Source organism: Triplophysa rosa, linkage group LG16 (assembly GCF_024868665.1).
Source record: "Triplophysa rosa linkage group LG16, Trosa_1v2, whole genome shotgun sequence".
NCBI lineage: Eukaryota > Metazoa > Chordata > Actinopteri > Cypriniformes > Nemacheilidae > Triplophysa > Triplophysa rosa.
Window position 1 is genome coordinate 7,095,110 of NC_079905.1, and position 21,808 is coordinate 7,116,917.

The window sequence follows — 21,808 nt, forward strand, 5'->3', positions numbered from 1 at the left end:
CAATGCTGAACAATATAAACATAAACTTTAATATTTATTATTAATATTAAAACGTTACTATTATTCAGACAGATGCTCTTTAGCACATGACATATATCCATTTGTTTCAATCAAACATCGTAAAATCATTTATTGCCATAAAATGTAATTACTGTTGTTTGGAAATACATTTACAAACATTGTAGAAATATATAAAACATAACAAATGCATTTTTCTATAAATTCATTTTGTTGTCTTGTATTTGGTCATAGAACCGTGAACAATAAAACAATGCACAATGCACAAGGGAAAAATTATGTATTTCTATAGATGTATAATAAGACACAATACTGATAGTGTGGTGCATCGTATTCCTGAATAATTTTAATAAATGTATCATTTATTGTGCCTCGAAACCACCACTCACATTTGTAATTGCTGACCATTTTAATTTGATATTATAGTATACAAATATAGTATGGGAGAGATAGAACCGAGAAATAAACCAATTAGTTAAAGATAAATTCATAATTATTGTTGTGAATTTGACACCGTAAAACATGACTAGAAAAAGGTTACATTTGGCTCTTGCTACACAAAAAGGAGCTGATTTTGAAATGGACTTGATTGATAAATTCAGTAGCAAATCACATTCAAATCGTATTCTGGTAGATCAAATTTTTAGAAATTCCTAAATGTGCTGTATGCGACATTTAGCAGTTATTCTGTTTTTAAAGTATTAATATCCATAAGTCTTCTAATAAGCACTGTGTTTTATGTGAATCTGTTTTAATCTCAACAGATACAAGAGATTATAAAGTTGTGTTTTACCTAATAACAGATTGCACTTCCCACCTCATAAGATCATTCTAACTTAGCCGATAGAATACACAAGAAAACAGCATTTTATTTTCTTGCTGGTTTTAAACCTGTAACAGCATTTTTGCATGCAGAAGGATCGCCAATTTGTTCTCTGTAATGTTTCAGTTTCATACATTATGTGCGCAGCAGTATGTGCAGAGGAGGTGTTAGTTCTCAGGGTTTATTCATTCTCACAGGTGCCGGCTAGTGCAATTTTAACGAATAGTTTTTAAATGTTAATGTGCCTGAATTCAAACCCATACTCAAATTCTCTGATTATAGTGTTCTTTTAGTTGCTGGTAGGCCCACACTGACTATTATGCCATTTTCACCGCTGCGGTTTAATGCCAAACCAATCATCTCTACTGTGACTGGGCAAGGGTTTGAAGTCAAGCCAACACTTGCACAGAATAGAGTTTATGAGCATATGCTGACCTGGACTAATATTTCACATTTTCACACTTTTATTGAACACCTGAACAGCTAATTATTGCCCAGCACCTAAAGCGTTATATTTCAGACTTAGTAGCTGCATTGATCGACAAATCTCCCTCCTCCAAAGTAACCCATTGTTGTTTTCATAAGTGTACACTTCTGCTTTAATACTTAAGCATTAGCCTACTAAGCTACAATACAGTAACTGGCATGGTCTAGCAAATATAAGCCTAACATGTCTAAAAATCAACCTCTACATAAATTGTTCCACATACCTCAGTAGATCTTCTCCTCTTGCTAAGAAATATATTCCCCTCTAATGTTTATGTAGATGCACCTTTGCATGTGGACTAAATGGGATCTCCATGCCTGATCCAGCATCTCTTTTTGAGTGTGGAAGGACAGAAAATGATGTTTAAAGAAACGTTAAGAAAATTATTAAGAAGCGTGTTTAGTCCTCTGTGGCTTTGAAAGAAGAAAGTGAAGCTGGGACACTAAAGATTTAGCTTTTCTTTGCTGAAATAAGGGCTGCTGGAGCTCCAGGCCCCCCAGCTGTGCACAGCGTGCGGCTTGAGCTGGGAGGCAGATCTGCTTAGCACAGAGAGACTGATAGTGAGCGCATACATTTCATAGAAATAAAATGAAAAAGACAACTGCATATATTTGGAAATATTTTGGTTGTTTAATTTTTGGTTAATTTTTAGGGATAATCAGGTCATGGAACCAATCTAGAAATCCACGTTGTTCCTTTCAGCATTCATTCTTAAACTCAAGAGTCCTAAATCAAATTGAACAGTTGATATTTAGTTTTTCTTTTTATTTCTGGCTGCAATACAACTTAACAGGTAAAGAGTAATTGATGCTGCATAATAAACTGCAAAATGAGTTATTAGAGGCAAAAACACTTTTGGACATACATTTACATTTATTGATCTTCAAATCCTTAGTGTTACCACTACATTAATACCCTAGCGCTGTATTATTTAAATGTACCTTATTCTAGTTGGTACACACACCCACACACGCACACACACACACACACACACACACACACACACACACACACACACACACACACACACTCACTAGTCTACGGTCTGTTTCTGTGTGTCTGGAACCTAATATCATGTTAATGACCCTATGCCTAAAGGCTGCCGAGCATTGTGTTTTTTTTGGGTAGCCGGTCAGCCGCTTTAGAGTGAGTGGATTAGGGAAATGCTGCTGTCCAAATGCTCACAGAACTAAAGTCTTTACCCAACACGCACATACAGAGTGCCACTCTCTTTTGGTTGTCACTTTGACTCACTGTCGTACACCTCAGCAAAGCTCCACACCCTCTCCTCACAAAAGAGTCTCGCTTTCTTTCACTTTGCTTTCGGACGCTACTGCCTTTGTCCACCTCTGGCTTCCTTTTTGTCATGGAGTCTTTCGTTTTTCTTTTTATTCTTTGTTCGATTTTCATTTATTGATGTTTTGTCCTTTATGGAAGCCTGTTGCAGTATTCATTACAATGTTACCAAAAACTGTTTAAAGAAAAAGGGTTCAAATTAGTTGTCAGATTTGAACTTAAAATGAAGAAATGTGATTAGCTATTTAAAGCGGTATGAATTTCTAGTCATAACTGTGTTGTGTTGTTTAACATATTTATAACAGTGAACCCTAAAATAAAAACAATACTCTGCCTCGATACATCATCTCTCATTTATTACATATCTCTCAGTTGATTTACATATGTAAACAATCTCAATTATGAAAAATCTATATATATTTTTTTGCCATATTGTGAAGGCTGAATTAATAGGTAGTCTATTTTTCCGTGCGGTACAAAAAACCACAAACATGCAACAATTATGGCTTCTCCTTGGTGGCTTCATCTGTGTCTTTATACACTAAGGTTTGTTTCTAGTCGCAAAGCTTATTCTGAAAATGTACGTACTGTTTCATTATTTAAGGGCTGTATCTTAAAATAAACTGCTGTGATTTTCATGTAAAAAAATATTTCATTACTAATTTACTTTGTTACCATGACAACAGGATTAGGTTGCAGAACAGTCAATGTCCTGACATACTGACCATCTAACCTATGAAGTCAAAGAGCTCCATATAAATATATGAATAAATAAAAACTTTGTATAATAAGCATAATAATGCAAATCAGGCAAACTGTATATTAATATGACCGTTATTGTGAACTCCTCCAACAACCCACAAAGAAAACAGGGCATTTAAATTTTAAATACTCATTGCATTCTGCAGCATTTGCATATTGCAAGTTCACTGGAACATCTTTTGCATTTGCAACCTAGGCCTGCACTTTCACATTGCTGGCTCGAAGAGATGTCTTAGTAGATACTTGAGAATGTGTGCGCGCATGTGTGCGTATGATAGACAGAAATACCGTCTCTTATGTTTCATTATCATTCCTGTTGCAGACTTTCCATGAAAGAGCAAAAATCCAGAGATTTATGAGGCAGCTTACCCCCCGCTGAGCACATCATCAATGTTCCCAGCTAACCAGGCAAACACACACACATCCACACTGTCTCTAGTTTTTATTTGGTGTTTTGCTTTGCCCTCATGTATGTCAAAATATGCATATTAGTCCCAATATAGATGTTGTATGACATTTAAACACTGACAGTTAAAAAGTATATACTATCAATGGATTGTCATATGCGAACGTGCGTTCTTGTACAATTGTTGGGTTTGTTAAATTAGAGACATATCAAAGGCAATGTTCCTGCTGTGCAAGCTAGTTAGAATGAACAGACACGGAGATGAATATTTCACAGACTGTCCTCTCTCTCCCAAGACACATTCACACATATATAGTCATCTACTTTAAGTCTTTTTTAGAAATAATTGTGTGTACAGTTTGAGTGACAGTGTGAGCACAGTCAGTACAAATACTAATTACGTTTCACAGCGGGGGGCGGAGCAGTACCAACGATTACTTTTGACAAAGAGGAAATTAAACTTGCTGCACAATGACTTCATTTGCATATTTATTCATAGAGATATGCTATAGATGATTTGGACTGGACTGTTAAGTGAGAGCTTGGCTTGCTATAGGGAAAACACTGCCAGTTTATTTTACGAAATACATCTCAAACTTTGCTATGAAATCACTAATGGAAATCATCAGCCTTAGATCTTCACTGGAGTGTAAATGTTTTAGAAATACGTTACTTACTGAAATTCATTTAAGGCAATGTTTTTTTTGGAATCACATAATAATGTCATATCTGGATATACTGTATGCTCAAGCTCACAAAATAGACAAGCACATTTGTTGTACTAGTTCTTTAGACTTTCGTTGACTTTCAATCTGCAGACATGCAGGTTGGTGGAATTGGAGTCTTGCCTGTATGAGTTTGTGTATTTCATCCCTGTGATGGACTATGGGCACCTGTCTGGGGTGTTTCCCTGCATTTGGCTTTATACCAGGACAGGGTCTGGCCATTTTTGCAACCCTGATAAGCGGTATAGAAAATGGAAGTCAAAAAAGTTTTCCATACCTACAAGCCTACCAGGTGACTCACCTAAGATAACAGTAGGGTCTGGGAGGTGAGGGGAGTAAATGACCTCTGGATGAAAGACTGAGTCATCGCAGTGACTAACCCATCCCACACACATGTGCTGTCATTTACACACCCATGTCACATGAAACCATCACGCTATAATAGAAACATGACTGTGTTGGGTATTCTGCTATTCTTTTGCGGTTCTATTGTGTATGTGTTTGTGTTTGTTTGCATATTCTTGTTTATTTGCTTTAGGTATCACACACACAGGAAAGGGTCATGTGACTTCCTCCCATTCAAATTCAATCACATTGAGGGAGTTTAAAAAAACTACACACACATGGTTTTGTCCTCACACATATAGAAGGCTCAAGAATAAAGACTAATATCGTGTGTGTTTGTGTGCATGTGAAGGTCGGTTCAGGGTTTGAGTCGTAGTGTGTGAGATGTGTGGGGTGTTTTGTTTATGTCTGTGAGAAATGAAAACAGTGTTTATGTGCGTGTGAGCAGAAGTGTGTGTTGAGGCTTGTTAGTCACTGCTGAGTGATGCACGGCTTTGTGTGAACAGGTGAGTTTGCTCACATTTGAAAAACGAGAAGAGAGTTGGCATAGTTATACAATTTACAATACCATGGTTAGACTGGGTGTGTGTGCTTGTATGCCATTTTCAATAAAAGCCACTTCGTTTTGTTTCACACATTGTTTACAGTACTTTCAGTCACGTGTCAACACACATATACTTTCCATTGTATCCGACTGCTAGAGAAACAAAGATTGATGACAGTTGATTCTACCGCCATCTAGTGTCAGCTCGTGTATTAATGTTTAAACTTTTGCTGTTACAAGATTTAGATGAGAATATACTTACCAAAAGCAATATTCTGAATATGCAGTGAGCCCAACCTATATTCATATCCGTAATTATTTATATTATTTGTTTAATTGTGTTTATTTTTATTAGCATCACATTGCGTCTCCGGAGCGAGGTCGCGCTTGTCGATCGCATACGTCATCGAGGTTGACTCATTTCAGTTAAAAATCACGTAGGCTAATCATTTCATTCTTACATCGAAATGTGACAGTTGCTTTTCAGAAATAAAACCTGAAATAATAAACCTCGATGACGTATGCGGCCGACAAATGCGAACTCCGAAGGACGCAGGTGAGGGGTGTTAAATTCTCACCAAAAGTACTACGATTCCCACTGCGCATTGCACTCAATGTACGGTTGCTACGCAACGACACCAAACGAAGATGGACGCCTCCGAGAAGCTTGACGATGAAGTTACTGCACAAGGTGAAATAACACTTTTTATCTTTAAAAAGATAAAAAAAAAGTTTGGCAAAGGTTTTGCGATTACTTTCATAGTTCTTAAAGCCAAACAAACTATGAACCGTTACGTTTTAGGAAACCAGGAACACGGCTGACATTTGATCTTCGTGTTTTTAATTATTAACGTTAGCCTATACTGTCAACCAAGGGCAATATTCATCTTTTTAAGATTTCACGCAAAACAAATAATAATTCAATTACACATTATTGTATAATTAATATAATCGATTACACAAGTATTTTATATAATATAAGCTTAAATATACAATAATAATTCTAGAATTTGTATTTTCGTATTTGTGGGTCTGTGCCAAATACACACTTTATTCAAACCCGTTATTGTGTTGATCTGTCCTTGTAATTCCAGAGCAGACCAATGTTAAGGGGAATGAGGAGTGTGATGGAAACCCTGAGGAAGAGCAGAAGTGTTTCATACCAGATGACATGTATTACAACTATGAGGAGCTGTGCTCCAGACCCTTCATCACTGCAGACTCCAACATCCCCCCAAATCTGCTACACCTCTCGTATCCTATACCTCACTTAGTCATATAGGCAGAAATCAGTTTTAAATCATATAGCTAGTGGTAGTTTTACAGTAATAAATGTAATAAAAAAATCCATCAAAAATGATGAATTATATAAATGTGGGAAAACGGTCACAAAGTACTATTAACATTGTAACATTAATTTCAGCATGTTCTAAAACCTATGCCAATACTTCATTTCAATCGCTCCTTAAACTGAGTCCAGACATTCATTTGGCTATGACTGTGGACGGAGGGGTAACCTGCAGCTGTTAGATGAGCACACATTGGCCTTCATAGCTGGAAATCTGCTTATCCTACTGGACGTACATACCAAAGAACAGCGATACATCCGCTCTAGCAGTGGAGGAGGAATCGGTGCTATCATGGTACATGACAATACTACATATTAAATGACTGTATATCTTTTAAATATGGGGGCAATTAAAAATAAACCAATAGTGTAACATAAAAATTATACAATTATTTTAAAATAGTCATAGCACTTCAAGTATGCTCAGACATATATATTTATTTTCAACATATGATTTTTGGAGAACCATGGTCTTATTATTTCTTTGTCTCTTTTCAAAGACGCACCCAAGTAAGCAGCATTTGGCAGTGGCAGAAAAAGGGCATCAGCCTAACATCATCATATATGAGTACCCCTCCCTGCGGCCGTACAGGATCCTCAGAGGTACAACAGCATTACTGTAGTAGTTTTCACCAGCCGCATTTCATGAGCCTAATGGTGTCCACTAGACAACCGCTCAAACTGATTAGTGACCAAAGCATTCAGACAGATTTGCAGGGGGGTTTGATTTATCTAAAAGAATGGACACAAAAATTATCTGCATATGAAATCTTATTTCTGGTTTGTGTTTAATGTACAGGAGGTACTGGCCGCACATACAGCTTTGTGGATTTTAACCGGGATGGCTCTTTACTGGCGAGTGTGGGTGGACCTCCGGACTATATGCTTACCATTTGGGATTGGAAGCAAGAACAGGTGACATTGTGCAATAAAGCTTTTTCTCAGGAAATCTACAGAGTCACTTTTTCTCCAGACTGTGTCGGACAGCTCACTACCTCTGGCGCTGGACATATCAGGTTTTATAAGAGTTCTACTAGTACTAATTTACTAGCTAATATGTTTTTTTTTGGTATTGATTTTAAAGATGACTATGCTTTGTGTTAATGTGGAGTGCCGTATACATATTAAAAGAAATTGTGGGTTTCTAGGTTTTGGAAAATGGCCAGTACGTTCACTGGTTTAAAATTGCAAGGGTTGCTGGGAAGATTCGGAAAAACAACAGTAACAGATATAGAAGGATATGTGGAGCTTCCTGATGGCAAGGTTTGTCTTAGCACAATCTAACATGCACACACACACACACGCACGCCCACACTTACGTACATATATACATGTGTAACTTCTGTGCAACTATAGCAGCACCAAACAGAAATACAATCTTCTTTGTTTGTCTCAGCCAATGGCATTCGTTTGGGGGTGGGACTACCTGTTTGGCTGCACAAAATTACATTCAAAATTCTTTTTACACCTTTATTTTAAGCAAATTAATCTTTTTTCTCTCTCTTTCAGGTAGTGTCAGGATCAGAGTGTGGAAACATGCTCCTTTGGGAGGGGGGTCTAATAAAGGTAGAAATATGTCGTAAAGGACAACGCACCTGTCATGCTGGAACCATTCACCAGTTTAATGTGGATGAGGGAGAATTAATGACAATAGGCTCTGATGGAGCAGTAAGGGTATGTACTAGTTTTATATTGTTGAGTTTACCACATCAATTTTGCTGTTTAAGAAAGGTCTGACCTCAGTTCAGTGTGAAACAAATCCATTAAAATGCACTGATATTTTGGATGTTTGGATCATTGTCTTAGAGCTGGAACTTGGAGATCATAGACGCAGCAGATGCAGTGGATGACACTGGCCTGTTTGAGATCGAACCTGTGAATGAAATTCTAATAGGACGTAACGTCAGCCTGTTCTCTATGGTCAAGAGCTATCCCCCAGAAACCTCCATCTGGTTTGCTCAGGTTTACATCCTTTTGTACATACACAATGTTATTGCCAGTCTCGTATAATAATATTGATTTTGTTTTATTTGTATTTTGAACAGGACTCTAATGGTGGTATTTGGAAGCTGGATCTGCCGTTTTCCAACATTGTGAGTCAACGTTTTTCATGATGAACATGACATTTTCATAAACATGTTTTGGTCTTCATTCGCTGTTGTGTTTTGCAGACTCACTGTCTCTTCTCATTTCATTCTGGTGCCATTCACGGCTTAGATGTTTCTGGAAATAGCCATCTAATGGCCACTACAGCTCTGGACTGTAAGACAACTTTGAGCAAATATATACATAATCATTGTTTATATGAGCCATGACATCTGTTTTTTTTGTCTTACTAAGCGTCTGTCAGGGTATTTGACTTTCTTTCAAAGAAAGAGCTCACGGTAAGCCGCTTCAAACAGGGTGGAACAACGCTGACCTGGGCCTCAGACATGGTAATGAAAACAAACCTTGTAAGGATTTTTAACAAAAGCAATTCTAAAAGTAAATGATCTTTCCCCCTCTTTCATCTCTCTGTTTGTCCTTTTCATGGTTTTCTTATTTTTCTTGTTTTTAGAGATGTTATTATAGCTCCTTTCTCTCTGTGTATGGGCTCAATGCATGCGTACGACGTGTTCGGTTTGTCTTTACAGGTGAACAGTGGCGGGAGTCTGCTGGTTGTTGGTTTCAGCGATGGCGTTGTGCGTCTCTTGGAGCTGTTCAACCCTCAGAGTCTGTATGCTGTTGCTGGGCGGAGTCACACTGAAGATGCTGAACTCCGCCTTAGACAAGCTCTCAAACCCCATAATGCATCTGTGACTGCCATTGCTTTTGAGAGAACTGGAAAGATCATGGCTACTGGGGTAAGTGTTGAATAAGCCTGGTTTTGAGAAAGGTTCATGCGTTTTATGCGAGATGCTTTTGCTCTTTGTCTTTGTAGAGTGCAGACTGCACTGTGTTCTTCTTTACGGTGGGCGAGAAGTACAACCCGGTTGGGTTTGTTACTGTCCCAGGTTCCGTGCAAGGTCTGCAGTGGTCACCTCAGTCTCATGTGAGGAATTGTGTCAAAGTATCTTAGATATACATGCTGACATATTATCATATACTGTGTGATATTGAAGCACACTGAAGGTTTGTGTGTGCGTGTGTGTGCGCGTGCATGTGTGTGTGCGCGTGCGTGTGTGTGTGCGCGTGCGTGTGTGTGTGTGTGCGTGTGTTTAAAGGAGGAAAGCACTCTGTTGATCTTCTGTCAGAATGGTCATGTGGTTGAAGTTCAGTGTCCTGAAGCTGACCATCAGACCAGAGGAAACACCTTCCAGCTCTCAGACCTTCCCACAATGCATTTCTGCTTCAGCAGCATCAAGTCCCGTATAAAGGTTACCCAGTTACTCTGTCTCTCTCCCTTTTTTCTTGCATGTTTTGTATTGTGCTTGCTTTATTTATTTATATTAATAAATAATATTTTTTCTTAAAAATATGGCCGTATAGATTTAAATAGATATACGATATAGATATACGTGTCTGTATATGTATTCTGTGCAGAGAGACGCAGAGATCGCACTCAGACAGGCCAGAAAAGAAGAGAAGAAGAAAGAAAGAGATGAGCGATTGAAGAAGTTGAAAGAGCAGAAGTCAGATGACACAGAGGAGCGACTACAGGAGGAAGAGGAAGAAGAAGAAGAGGAAGATGCACTGCCTCCTCTGTACATTCCATCTCCACCCAGTCCTCTACACTGTGGTTTTTACTCAGCACCAGGCTCATTCTGGCTATCTATGGTACAAATACACACGGCCAGACAAAATACAGTGTACATGACAATTGCACAGTATAAAATATTACTAATACAATTCTTACTTAAAAACTTAACTTTATAATACAATTCCATTGTTCTCTGTCTTTCAGGGTGGCTATGACTCGGGGTATCTGTACCACTGTAAATTCTCTGAACAGCAGAGCCAAGATGCTTTAGAGAGGAATGATGAGCCCTTCTCCTTCATACCTGTGGAGGACACAGATCATAATTCCATTCTCACCATCAGTTTCAAGTGAGGCCTCTCTGTTTTCTTTTTTTGCGTGTTTGTGTATGTCAATATGATAATAGCATCCAAAATGCATTTTCAGATTTTGATTAAAGAACTTTTTTGTGTGTGTGTGTATATTGAGTTGCGTGAATGAATTCTTTACCACATAACAAGTAATGTGTGCTAACAAGCAACAATTTTCATTTCATTAAGACCTAAACAAAAAGTTGTTGTCTTTACCCAACACTGATTTCTGTCTCTCCCTCTCTTAGTTCCAGCAGGCAGTTGATGTTTTGTGGTATGGAGGATGGCAGTATAAGAGTTTTCCCCATACAAGCCTCAGACCATCAGCTCAGCTCAATGCAGGCGTACTGGGCGCTTAGCATCCATGACAACCAGTATGGCAGCGTGAGGCACATCCGTTGCAGCTACGATGACATGTTCGTTCTGACCGCAGGAGAGGACGGCAACATCTTCTCCTTCAGCTGTCTGCCGGAGGAGGAACTACAGAGAGCCCTGCAGCTCAAACATGCCAAAGTGCCCTCCCCACGGGTTAGTGCGCGCGCGTGTGTGTATGATTGGTGAGCGTGCACGTGTTTAAACTTTGTCTGCGTTATTCTTTCCTTAAAAACAGGTTGGACTGGAGATGGAGAAAGCAGCTCCGGATATTGACGATCCATCTGCTTACAGGTGACACAGTGTTATTCAATTAAATCAACTATACAGTCATGCTTAAAGGGATAGTTCACCCAATAATAAATTCATTCCAAATCTGTATGACTTTCTTCTGCAAGATATTTTGAAGAATGTTGGTAACTAAATAATATTGGCCCCCATTGACTTGCATTGCAAGGACACAAAACCACTGAGACATTTCTCAAAGTAACTTATTTTATGTTGCACAGAAGAAAGATTTATCTAGTCAGGGTCACAGTCACGGTCTGAGATTATGAACCAGTTTTTTCAACCCATGTGCCATAGCCCCCCTTGGTGGCCCATTTAGGTATTGCATATTGGATGTCAACAATTTTTTTAAATAGATTAAAATCTAAATAGCATCATTGATTATTCATCGCATCTAGTTATTTTATATAATAAAATATATATATATTATAATACATTTTTATGTTGTATTAATAAAATATATATTTTTGGCCCACTAGTTTTAATTTATATTTCATTTATGTATTTAGCAGATTTTTTATTCAAAGTGTATTCAGTATATAAACTTTTATGCAGTATGTGTGTCCCCTGGGAATCAAACCCACCATTTGATAGTGGTTGTTTAGTGTTGGTTAACATGATTAGATATACATTTATATAAATTGTGTGTGTGCAGCATAGAAACTGCTAAACAGAAGCTGGAGTTGGACCGCATGCTTCAAGAAGCAGAACAGAGGAAACTGGAGAGGCGTAAGAGGCTGGTGGAACTTGAGAGTCAATTTCAAGGTTTACTGGAGCAGAACCAGAACCTACCCGAACACATCCGCCTTCATCGCTCGGTGCACAGCTCTCACATACACTCAGCTCAAAGTGCACTTGTTTAAGAGGCATGGTTACACTGACAGAGTGCCATAATCGCTCATGTTTGTAGGAGTTGGAGCTGGACCCACGCTTCCACGAGGAGATTGAAAGACAGACAGAAGAGAGAGTGATGGAGGTCAGGAGAGAGCTCGCTTGGGAGGAGGAGAGACATCGCCTGGGCCTTAACAAACTACAGACCATGTACCTTCATCCAAAGCTTTTGACTGTCTGTTGACTAGGAATCGAACCCATAAACTTGCCATTGTTAAAACCATGCTTATTGACAGGGTTTTTCTTTCCATGGTCATTCACATCTTTTGTTTTCTCTTTGATATTTTACATTTTAATGTGCTGTTAAATCTCACTGTCCATTTCTGTAGGTTCTGGGAGTCTGTGGTGCAGGACACGGTCACAGTTTATGCGTTTGAAAGTGGCCATAAAATCTCCACCTACAGGCTGCTGGCTCTGTCTTTCATACAAATGCATCTACATCAGCGCAACAGAGACGCCTCTCGAGGTGGACCTGTGGAACAAGATCACTGGTGGAACAAAGCAGAGCCCGCCAAACAAATCAGCAATATTTCACGTAAGAGAAGAGTTTGTGTGTTGGTTGTGAAAGCTTGTAACTTCTACTTGTAATATTAAGACTTATAAAAGTGTTTGTGTTTGAATTATGCACTCTCTCTCTCTCTCTCTCTCTCTCTCTGTCTAACAGTTCAGGATGAGCTGATTTCAGGTCAGGCGGGTATGATGAAGTCCGAGTCATGTAAACTGGCCAGCAGAGATGCAGAGAAATTACGCAAAGCTGCAGAGAAAGCAGAGAAAGCCCGAGCCAGGATAGAGAAGAGGAAAAAAGATTGGGAAGAACTGTGAGTGCATCTGTACCGTATTTGTGTGTGTGCATTTCTGATCCTGTTCACACCTGGTAAAGCCAATTTGAACAGAGCTCAGTATGGGTGTAAACCAAGTTTATTATAGTTTATTATAATAATATTAAATATAATCATATTATATGATATGATATTATGGTAACACTGTACATTAAGGTTCCCTTCATAAAGCATTTATAAATGTGTTCATTAATGATTAATAAGTCATTTACAAATGCATTATAAAGCAGGTATAACTGCATAAATAAAAAGGGGTATCTAACGAAATTCCTGCCAAATAGTGAGCCATTTTAACTTATATTATGCTTAATATAATAATTAAGTTATAAATACATAATACATTGTTATAAATACATTGTTACATTGTTATAAATGCTTAATAAGTGTATTTATTCATTATTTATTTGACTCGAAAGCAGATTCATTATTATCTTGATGTTGTTTGCAAAATAGGCTGTCAGATGGGAGACTGTAGGGTGTTATGTTGGTTTTTCTTAATATTGTATACAGTATTTCATATCTTATGTCACTTTTCAAACCATGTTGCTTACCTGATCCGATTCCGAATATCTTATGTGCCCTCCAGAATGCCTTCAGATCATGATGCTTATCCAAAGCAGTTTTTTCTTGCTTACCAAGATAAATTCATCAAACTTTTGATCACTTTTTTAACACTAAATGCACAAAGGTTGTTGTAAACTTGTTTTGTATACGATGTTTTATTGATGATTCAATTACTTCCAATAGTTAATCAAAACCAGAAAACATTTATTTATTATTTATTGTAGAAACAGAATGCTCACAAGGCTACATCTCTGATGTGAATCATATATTTAGAATTATTCACATTTATTAAGCATTTATAACATGTGAGTTAAAAATGGCTCACTGTTTGGCAGGTATTTTTTTAGAATCCTTTTTATTTAAGCAGTTATGACTGCTTTATAATGGATTGGTAAATGAGTTATTAATCATTAATGAACACATTTGCAAATGCTTTATAAAGGGAACCTTAATGTAAAGTGTTACCGATATTATATTATTAAAACTAAAGTATTTTGTTTCCTGAAATTAAATTATTATTATTTAAAAAAATGTAAACTAAACAAAAATGTTAAAACAGAAATAAAATTGTTGCCACAGGAATGAATTAAAATAAGTTTAAACTGAGGCACTAAAATTATACACTGAAAATAAAATTCAACTAATATGGCAACATAGAAAAATGGTAAAATACCAAAAGCAAAGCTAAAAATCTTACTAAAATAGACATAAAAACGAAACATTTATAAATGAAAGCTAATTCAAAATATAAATATATAAAATACTCATTGCACTAAAGAGTCCTTAAAGAAAAAGTTAATCTCAAAATCAAAATTGTGTTATTTTTTATTTTTTACCCACATGATGTTCAACATGTTTTAAGACCTCCCAGCGTCTTCGGAACACAAATAAAGATATTTTAGGTGACATCCGAGAGATTTCCAGGCCTCCTCATAGACATCATGGTTATAGTTGTCAATGTCCAGAAAAGTACTAAAAACATTGTTAAATTGGTCCATCCGCTCATAGTGGCTCAATTATTTTTTTTGAAGCGGCAACAATACTTTATGTGCTAAAAACAAACCAAAATAACGACTTTAATCTGTACATTCTCCTCTGTCCTGTCAGTCTATGGTGCGCATTCACGAGAGCACTTCGACGCGTGCGCATTCGGTTTGTACGGTTGGGCAAAAAAGTACAAGTCTTCCTCAATATCGAAGATCTTTTGTGAAGATTAGCTTATATACAGCGTGCGTCTGCTTTTAAACACAGAGCTGCGCTTCTGGGTTGTCAGTCAGAACGCCGGCATCTGCCCCCACCGAATGCGCATGTGTCGAAGTGCTCTCGTGAACGCGCACCATCAGGAGGTCTTAAAACATATTGAACGTCATGTGGGTGAGTAAAAAACAACACAATTCTGATTTTGAGATGAACTTTTCTTTCAAAGAGGAAGCTTAAATATCAGGTTTCACCAGGGCCTGTGTGTAACATTTTTGCACAGCTATGCCTCTAAGCCCAGCGAGGACTATGAAGACCCTAAGGATGTGGAAGCGATTCGATTGGCTAAGGAAAAAATGGGCGACTTTAAGTTGAAAACAGCAGAAGACTTCACTGTTCCTGAACACATGAGAATGAACGGAGAGAAGAAGAGAGTGCAGCTAGTGGAACTGGAGAAGAAGGTGATCAACAAAACCCAAACTTGATCTAGAAAGAATCCGACTCAAACATGATTTGACTCATACATATGGGTATGATTTTGTGATATGTTACAGATCTACGAGAAGAAGTCTGAGATGAACGCCTGTGTGATGGCTCTGAGAGACAGTAAAGTGGAGATCATTGCTCAGCTTCATTCCCAGGTGGACCAGCTGCAGATGATTCAGCAGCGTCTGCCACCCGAGAAGCTTCGCCCATTGCCTTCTGTGCCCGTTTTGATGCCAGAAGAGATGCCCGAGAGGAAACACAGATACACCCGGGCCACTTTGGAACGTTTTGCCACCCTTAGAGCCAAAATGGTTTCCACAGGTCTGGATGAACAGCAGGAGGATGGGCGGAATATCCTGAACCTGCTTGAACAGGAGACACAAGACCCAGAGCACGGTGCTCAGAACACACACATGAAGGATGGAGGTGTGGTGGAGACGCTTTCTCAGAGGCACGAGGAGGAACTCACAGAGCTAGAGAGGGAAGTAAGAGAAGTTGAGGAGATTAGAAATCTGCACCAGCAGGACACAATTCTTAAACAGGTGAGATGTGCATGGGCTGAAATATTGCAAATACGCCTTCTAAGTGTTCTAAATGAACCGTCTCTCTGCAGATGGAGGAGACAGTGTGGAGTTTTGACGCCGAGCTGCGCATCTTGCGTCACGAGAAGCAGGAGTTGGACGTGTACATGAAACTGGCTGATCTTAGACACGTGACCCTGCTTGAAGAGCTGCTGCTGTTGAAGGACTTTGAGAACAGAGAGAACATTCTACAGGAGAGACTTACTAACTATATACAGGAGGAGAATGAGATTGCGGTGAGAGAGAGACGTTGCTGGTTTTATTTATGAACATTACAGAATTGTTTGTTAATGATTGCATGTTTGCTTGTGTCAGGCCAAGATGCGCGAGTATAAGCACCAGATGGAGGTGAAGAAGAGAGAGATCCACAAACTTCAGGGAAAGGAGAAAACTATAGCGGCTGCCTTTCAGAACTCACTTGGGGAAAACAACAAGTTTGAGGAATTCCTTACCAGAGTGTTCAAGAAGAAGATCAAACGGGTGAAGAAAAAGGAAACGAGTGGAAGTAAAGGTGAGCTGAGTTGAATTATTTTGATATTATACCAGAATATATGTGTGTGTGTGTGTGTGTGCGTGTGTGTGTGTGTGTGTGTGAGTGCTGTGCGTGCGTGCGTGTGTGTGTGTTTAAAAATGTACATTTGTTTGTGTAATGTAAGAATGTTATTTTGTCAGGTGGTAATGTAGAGGAAGATGATGACAGTGATGAAGACTCTGATGAAGAATCAGACAGGGATAATGATGAGGATTACGATGATTCTGAGACTGGAGCTCCGCTGGACGACAGAGTGTGCCCACCAGGTAAAATCAACATCCCCATCCCACATAAAAGCTCTGAAACTAAAAGTCACGACCTGTTTACCCGTTTTAAAACATACAATGGTTGATTTTATAGGAAGACAATATTTAAATCAGTATTAGAATAAGTTTTATTCGTCAAGTGTGCATATACATAAGGAATTTGTTGTGGTTACAGGAGCTCTAAGTAGTAAATAAAATAAAATAAAACATAGACTTAAACGTAAAAACAGAGTAAATAAAAAATGTGTATACAGAAAATTACAGTAAAGTGGAACTACTACAAGTATTGAAATATTATCATATTTAAGCCTTGCAACAAAATAAGTATAAGCTCATTTTAAGTATACTTTATAGTAAGCATATTAATATCAATGTACTATACTTGTAAGAGTACTATTTTAGTCATACTTGTGACTAAATTGGCCCACTGTTTAGTTTCCAAAAGTATACTTGTTTCAAGTGTAACAATAGGAAACTATGGGCATTTTCCAAACGGAAGTGAGCATCCCTATGCCCTACTCCCTTTGAAGGGCTGAGCCCTTGAAGTGAACTGTTTGAAGGGTATAGGACATTACTGTCTCTCGTGTATGCGTTTGGAACTCCCTTCACAAAGGGAATGACTGGCCAAATGTTACCTTGACAACGCCGCACTCTGAATCCAGCACTCAGTTGTCGAAAATGAAAATCTTTTTAATATTTCTTGTTGAATATTGTCTAATTATGTCTTATTTCACCTTGTTATTTCACTCCACTTGGAATTTAAAAAGAAAATATATGATAAAGGAACAACTTAGTAGCTATTAAACATATTAAACATATTTTCCTATAAAATAATATTATTTTATACTATATTTTAACCATAATAATTCATATTTATCACTACAAATGGCGTCCCTTTCGCGAAGGGCCCTTCAAGGGCGCATAAATGCCGTTTGGAAAATGCCCTTTATGTTTTTGTTTGCACTATAGGCTATAAGTGATATAGTGGTATACTGAGTTTACTAGTTCAATACTTGTAGCAGTTTAGAGTTTATAAAAGTACACTTTGAAGTATACTATTGGTATACTAGTAGAAGTAGTAAAAGTATTTAATAGGCTATTCAATCAAAATAGTCAACTTCTAGCCAAGAATAATTAGAAGACTTTAGACTTTTTTTATCAGTAAGTCAGGTATACTTCAGTGCAATTTTAAGTATATTCCTGAGAAGTACATGAAAAATGGCATTCTTATTTTTAGTTCAAAAGAATTATAGCACACTTTTTGTGACACAAAAAAACACAATTTTTTTTCTATGGTAAATTGATATGTTATTGCTAATTAGATGAATGTGAATCTCATGTCGTGTATGTGCGCATGTGTTTCAGACTGTAATCCCGAGCTCTTCGAGAACACGCTGAGATTGCGTGAACGTCGTCTGGATGTTGAGGAGCAACTTCAGGAGGAGATGAAAAGCATCGACAGTTTAAAGAAGGAATGTGATACACTGGCTAAAAAAGTAAGAGAAATGCATCTTATCACCAATTCCTCCATTTCTACTCTGCCTTTCCCAGTTTGTTTGAATTTTACACCATCCTCACTAGGAGAAGATCGTGCAGAACAACCGCAAAGCAGCAGAGGGCGATATGGAGCTCATCAACCGAGAAAAGCAGCAGAAGCTTAATGAAGTGGACGTGGTGGTGCCGCTCAGACTCCATCAGGTGTGTGTGAACACAGTACATTAGTGCTCTTTGTTATGATGCTCATATTCCTCATTTAGCACCAATAGCATGTTCCTCTCGCTCTCTTTCTGAGCAGATAGAATATGTGAGTAGTGGTCGGTTGCCTGGTAAACTGGACTCTGCATTAGTGCTGAACACTGATGATCTGGAGCGTCTGCAGAAGCGCATTAAAGAGCTGCAGCAGGAGAAGACAGAACAGCGAGAGCTGTATAAACGTGCCAGACATCAACATGTGCAGCTCAGACACGACCTCAAAGACATGGAGGCCAGAATAAAGGGTCAGAGACATGCATATCCAATAATAGGAATCATATCAATGATTGTTTAAAGGGATTTTTACCCCCAAATAAAAATTATATCATCATTTATTAACCTGTATGTCATATAAAACGTGTTTATATTTATAAATATTTTGAGAAATGTCTCAGTGGTTTTATGTCCATATAATAGAGTCAAGGGGGACCAATGTTGTTTGGTTGTAGAGTCAGAAATGCGTAGCGAGCAGCAGATGCTGATGAAGTTTGGAAAGCTGGTTGACCTTGAAGTTCTGCAGACTCTGTCAGGCAACAGGAAGCTGGAGGAGATGAGACAGGAGATCAGAGAACAAGAAGCTAAATACATACAAGAGCTGAAACACTGGGAGGTACACAAATCATTAGAAATGCTCGGAATAGAGCAGCTCATCTTGTTGCCTTGGTTTTGTTCATTATTGTGTGTTTTGTATACATGCACATACACGTTAGGCAAAAGTAACAGAAGCAAGAGAGGCTCTGACTGAGATCACGCGACAGAACACAGAGAGATTGAGCAAAATGCACAGCCTGCTCAGCCAGAAAAACATATTGGATGATCAGCTCAACTCCAGACAGAGGAAGACGGTAGTTTCTCTGTGTGAATTATTTCTTATTCACCCGAACAATAAGCATCTTTAAGTCCTCATAATCCAAAAATGTGTCTGTGTTTGTTTAAGGTGAGTCAGATCCATGGCCATCATCTGGCTGACAAACAGGAACTTCAGAGGCTACATCAGATTGTGGAAGGTCAAGCACAAGATATAGAAGCTCTACACGATGAGATCCGTTCTCTCTCACGCAAAGACAGCATCGTTCTCCCTCCACTTGAACCTGCCCTACAGAAACACAGCCAGCACACCCACTCTAGTGTGCTTAGGAAGCACAACCCCAGCAGCAAAGCTGTGAAATAGATCCCGACTCGCCACACACACCATAGACTTAATGCCTCTGTTTATGATTAAAAAAAATTAAATGCAATCGATGAAGTTTTTATTTGTTTTGATTATCCACTCTCAGTTAAGTTTATGTGCTTTTCAAAACACATTGGCCCTCATTCATGAAACAGGAGCAGAACGAAGTCGTTTTGACGTGCATTTTCGGATTCATGAAAATGTTCGTATTTTCAAAATGTTAGTTGGTACGAAAACAATTTACGCCTGCTCCATGCCACGTGTAAATAGTGCGTAAAACTGCACGTAACGTTCTGTATTATTTTAGACAAACTGATGACACTGCATTTTGATGCACTATGTATCCTAATGATATTTCACGAGTTATTTCGCCCTGTCTTTTATCATTTTTTACTTTTTAACTTTAGGTAAAACGCAGAGCTCGTCACTGTCCTTTTTTACACAGCCGTCCAATCACAGTGGAAAAGAGGCAGGACAAACACTATATTGACCAACCATCATACACAACGATGGAGAAGTTAATATTATTACTGCATTTTCATATTCAGTCATATTTTTCAAAAATAAGATACTAATAACAAGTAGGCTAACTGTTGCGGATATTCTAAATCACAGCAATCAACGCATCTCCGGAGACGCGCACTCGCGCAGAGCCTTCAAAGCGTTCTCAGGCGCCACCAACTGGTCGTTTTCAGAAGAGCACCAGGTATTATTTTAGCTGGCTAAAAACACTTTGGTGGACACAGTTTAATTGATTAATTTATTGGTAAGCATATAGCCTATTAGTCTCTTATGCATTCATGCAATACAATGTAGCCAAACCAGAGAATGAAGTCCAGAGGAATCCAGCATTCCTAGATACGTAATTTGCGTAGCCGTAAAATCATAGGCGGGATTATGCTAATTGTGAGTGAGCGTGCATGCGCGCCGTTTTTACGAATGATTGGAATTCATTAACATACACACATTTGATTTGACGTTTACGAAGTATTTGTGAATCCGGAGGAAAGTTTTCGGGAAGGTCTGTTTTACGCGCAAATTACTCGGAATTTACTCATATATTTACGAATGTTTCATGAATGAGGTCCAATGTTTCTGAAGCAGCATACCACTGCAATATATACAGAAAAAATCTCTAGAAGATATATAAAACGTAATGTTATTATAACTATAAAACAAATATGAAAAATATGCAACAATAAAAACCGAAAGAATGCAAAATTGTGTCACGTCCTCTTTGTGACATTCGTGGGTCTTCAGTGCCGCAGGAGCGCCAGACATGCGCAGGCATCGCCGTGTGGATGTGACGTCACGGGCATTGCGGCGATCTGAGGTTGAGAATGAAAGAAGGCGATACAGGGGGTGATGATATACAGTATGGGCCATAAAGATACACACCGGGGAATTAGGTTTAGGAGAGAATGATTTCGCTGGCAGAGGCACAAGCTGACTGTCACTAGAATAGTTAAGATCCGACAAATCTAGGCTGGGTTCTCAAAGCGTTTGGGACAAAAGCAAACATTTTGCACCTTCATTGCAGTTCAGTTTCACCTTCACCGTGGTCAACACTACTGAGTTGAAGAGGCACTTAATCGATCTTTGCTGAATGTTTTATCTGGATGAAGATAGATACATGGATTAAATAATTTCCGCATTGATTGGAGTCAGCTCACTTGTAAGTAACTAAATTCATTTCTATAAGTAATATGAATGGGCTAACATGATCTTGATCCATCTCTACCAAAAACATAGCTCGTTGAAGTTTGCTGGTAAACGGTTGGAATTGTGAACCATGGTTTGTTTACGCAAGGTGAACAACAGAAGATGCGGAGTGACGTCGTGACGATACATCCGTAGACACGCCCAGTACAAAAACGTATCACGTGATCTTTTAAAGGCAAGGCAGAGGATGATGTGGCTGTCACAGCTTCATAAAAAAGTCGATGTTTTTTGTTTTAAATGCGGTGTGTATATGTCCAATTTGTTTTGTAATATTATGATGTTAACTAAATAATTTCATAGTAGGGTATTAAAATGATTTTAAAAAATTCCGGACAATATAGAATTGACAAAACATTTGATGTATTTC

At 38.3% G+C, this 21,808-nt stretch overlaps 1 protein-coding gene across 1 annotated transcript; it reads left to right on the plus strand.

Annotated features, from left to right (window-relative positions):
- Nucleotides 1–6,033: 6,033 nt before the first annotated feature.
- Nucleotides 6,034–20,922, plus strand: LOC130567116 (cilia- and flagella-associated protein 44). The gene is made up of 33 exons (XM_057355031.1): nt 6,034–6,097; nt 6,501–6,660; nt 6,887–7,049; nt 7,255–7,357; nt 7,554–7,770; nt 7,903–8,017; nt 8,264–8,428; nt 8,561–8,716; nt 8,800–8,847; nt 8,926–9,016; nt 9,095–9,189; nt 9,388–9,597; nt 9,675–9,785; nt 9,958–10,110; nt 10,277–10,510; nt 10,638–10,780; nt 11,029–11,308; nt 11,391–11,446; nt 12,096–12,258; nt 12,351–12,481; nt 12,661–12,866; nt 12,996–13,149; nt 15,215–15,392; nt 15,486–15,959; nt 16,031–16,234; nt 16,314–16,509; nt 16,671–16,796; nt 18,162–18,292; nt 18,378–18,494; nt 18,592–18,793; nt 18,998–19,158; nt 19,259–19,393; nt 19,486–20,922. The coding sequence occupies exons 1-33, from the start codon at nt 6,055–6,057 to the stop codon at nt 19,717–19,719; spliced, it is 5,355 nt and encodes a 1,784-aa protein (XP_057211014.1). The 5' UTR covers nt 6,034–6,054; the 3' UTR covers nt 19,720–20,922.
- Nucleotides 20,923–21,808: the final 886 nt, after the last annotated feature.